This window comes from Galeopterus variegatus, unplaced genomic scaffold (genome assembly GCF_000696425.1).
Source record: "Galeopterus variegatus unplaced genomic scaffold, G_variegatus-3.0.2 Scaffold8700, whole genome shotgun sequence".
Classification (NCBI taxonomy): domain Eukaryota; kingdom Metazoa; phylum Chordata; class Mammalia; order Dermoptera; family Cynocephalidae; genus Galeopterus; species Galeopterus variegatus.
Genome location: NW_007734811.1, coordinates 10,161 through 13,255, shown reverse-complemented (window position 1 = coordinate 13,255; position 3,095 = coordinate 10,161). Strand labels below are relative to the sequence as shown.

Sequence of the window (3,095 nt, the reverse complement as noted above, 5' to 3'; positions counted from 1 at the left end):
TTGCCGGTCCCCGGTCCGGTACGGGGGCAACACTGAGGGTTGCGATCCGTTGCCCGACACAGAAAAAAGACAAAAGACAAAAAAAAAAAAATTTCATTCAACTATTATAACTATCATTACAAAAATGCATCTGACGTGAAAAAAATAATTACAATATAGTAAAATAAACAAATTAAAAACAGTGTGTCCAATAGGACACCACTCTTCTGAAATATGTATGTAATAGGTAATAATATTACAAACATGTGTATAGCATTTACCATGTATCAGGCACTGTTCTAAACATTTTACAGATTGTACAACTCTATGTAATAGGCTTTATTACCATCCTTGTTTTACCAAACTAGAGCAAAAAGAAATGATGAAACTTCCCCAAAGTCGCACAACTGGTAAGTGATGGAGCTGGGATTTAAATTCAGGCAGTCAGTCTGGTTCCAAAGCTGTGCTATTAACCTCCCTGGCAGCTGCCTCTGTCAGTGCCAATGCATAGAAAAGGACCTGGAAGTACATACACCAAGAAAGCTGTCATATTCTCTCTGACAGAAGGGGGCTGTAGGCAATTTTCATGGTTTTTTGCTTGTATGGGTTTCTAATTTTTCTGTAATGAGTTTGTAATACTGTTGAAATTCTGAAAAACTGCATTTTGAAAAACAAAATGTATCTCCTTAGCCTATCATATAGAACCTGCTTTCAGCTAGTGGGAAAACAGGTCTGGCTGCTAGTTACAACTTTGTCCCTCTAGGCACTACTGTTGAAATTCTGAAAAACTGCATTTTGAAAAACAAAATGTATCTCCTTAGCCTATCATCTAGAACCTGCTTTCAGCTAGTGGGAAAACAGGTCTGGCTGCTAGTTACAACTCTGTCCCTCTAGGCATGTAGTACGTACTCAATAAAATTTGTATTCATTGAGCATCTGTTTTGGTGTCAGGCACTATATTTGAAGCAATACATACTATTACTATTATTATTGTCAGTGTTACCTGTTCATCTTTAGACAAGTCAGCAATCCTCTCTGGGCCCCAGTAAAAGAGATCAGTATGAAAATAATGATGGCAGCTATGGCTTAAATGAATAATTGTGAATGGAGGGGTTCTGCTTGAGGCTCTTTTTAGAGAGGCAGTGAAGAGGGGGGATATTGTCCTTTCAGAGAAAGTTTAGGAAAAAACATAAAACTTGAACTAGACAGAGACCCCTGTGACATGGGAAGGATTTCCCTGAAGTTAGAGCGTAGGAGTAGTGGGTGGGAGGGGATGAGACGGGGATGCTGGCATGAAGTTGCTGAGCCTCTCCTTCCACACGCTCAGGGATGTTGTCCTGCCAGTCAGTGAGGTGTAAGCAGGTGAGGACAGAGAAAGGGTGAGGGTGTGGGCATGTGGGAGTTAACTGACTTGAAGCATCACCAGGGAAGGCATGGCCAGCCCTGCTGGAAGTGACTTTCTCTGGATCTTTAAGATGCCCTGGGGAAACTGAGCCAATGAAATTGGCTAAAATTGCAGCAACCATTACTCACAATTCATCATAGCTGTTTCAAGGCTGATTTTCCTTTCTCTTTCCTTTCTCCCTTCCATGCCAGACCTCATAAGTCATGCCCAGACTCCAGCCTCAGCAAAGGAAACCGCACTGCCAACAGTCACAGACCTTGGACCCCTCACTCCCTACCTTCTCAGACTTTGGTTTTCTGTTCCCTCAACTGCTAACCCACTGATAACCCAGTGTATACCTCCTCCCAAAGTCCCAAGCCACAGACAAGATCTGATGCTTGTCCTTGGTCCCTGAGTATGACCTGGTCTGTCTCTGGACTGTTTTTCATAAGTCTTAACATCTAGGCAATGAGACAATCTCTGTCTTAACCCAATGGAATCAAGTTCCATGGTATAATCTTAGAACTAGGCAGAGATGGTAACTTGGGATAGGACCCCAGTGATAATTGTATTCATTGAGCATCTGTTTTGGTGTCTAAATATTTTATGAAGCTAAATATAATTATTATAATCAGACTGAAGGAAATATTATTGAGTGGAAACAATGTGTTATTTTTAAATAAAACTTGAGTCTGAGGGTTACCTACCTCATCTTCTATAATGCCCCTTACTTTTTACAGCTCGTCTTTCACAGCCACAACAAAGCACATACAAGGGCCTGCTTCCCCCAGAACCTGGACACTGCTGCCTGAGAGACAGCATGGTGTTAGCAAGCACGTGGCCCCTGGACTCAGAAAGTTCAGGGTCTAAATCATGGCCTTGTCAGTTACCCTCCAGTGCCTTACTGTCCCCATCCATAATATGGGTAAAGCCATCCTCTCCCTGGATCGTGCTAAGGATTCAAAGTTATGCATGTGAGAGCTGAATGCAGCCGCTGGCTCCAATCAGGCTTCTGCAAGTTGTAGTGCTTATTCCTGGAGTCAGAAACTGCGTAGAGATTCTAGGCACCAAGCTCCTCTAGCTTCATCTTATTAAGGAGTCAATGCTTATTAAGCGGTCCATCTCACCACTTCTCAGAAAATTTCCAAATGAGCAGCTTCTGACTTTCAAGTAAGCACAGGCCCTGCTAAATGTGTGTGTGTGTATTTGTGTGTGTGTGCGCACAGGCCTGGGAGCCAGTCCAGGCAGGTCCCTGGAGAATCACTGTTTTCACCTGCTTCAGAGAGGAGCCCATTTGTTCACACACCTGGAAGAGGTTGGCAGCTTCCAGGACGCGCTGGACATTCTGCTTGGTGATCAGCGCCTTGCTGGTGTACGTGTATTCCAGGAGAGTGTGCATAGTCTCGGCATCAACCCCTTTAATAATGATCCTCTTTTCGTACTTTTCCTTCAAATCATTGCAGAACATGGCCCTGGAAGAAAGACGCATGAATGTGAATCCCACCAGAACCCTTGGTTCCATCCTGCAGAGATCCCCTTTCAGACTTGCCTGCCTTCACGGGACAGTGAGGTTCCTGAGGTCAGGACCTGGGCTGGTTGTGCTCTGTTTCTCCAGCACCACCAGACATTCAACCAATACCTGCTCAACTGAACAGTCCTGCTTGCCATGCCCAACTGTGTTCCCTAAAGCCAGTCCCAGGTCTATTTTATTGGCTTTTATTGGCACAAAGTG

The 3,095-nt window shown here is 44.0% G+C and overlaps 1 protein-coding gene across 1 annotated transcript in view; it reads right to left on the bottom strand.

Annotated features, from left to right (window-relative positions):
- Positions 1-2,837, bottom strand: part of KLHL6 (kelch-like family member 6) — a 43,872-nt gene extending 41,035 nt beyond the window's left edge. Inside the window, exon 1 of the mRNA XM_008593096.1 lies at positions 2,670-2,837. Within this exon, the coding sequence (XP_008591318.1) occupies positions 2,670-2,831 (162 nt within the window). The 5' untranslated portion in view covers positions 2,832-2,837. The remainder of the gene's footprint in view (positions 1-2,669) is intronic.
- Positions 2,838-3,095: the final 258 nt, after the last annotated feature.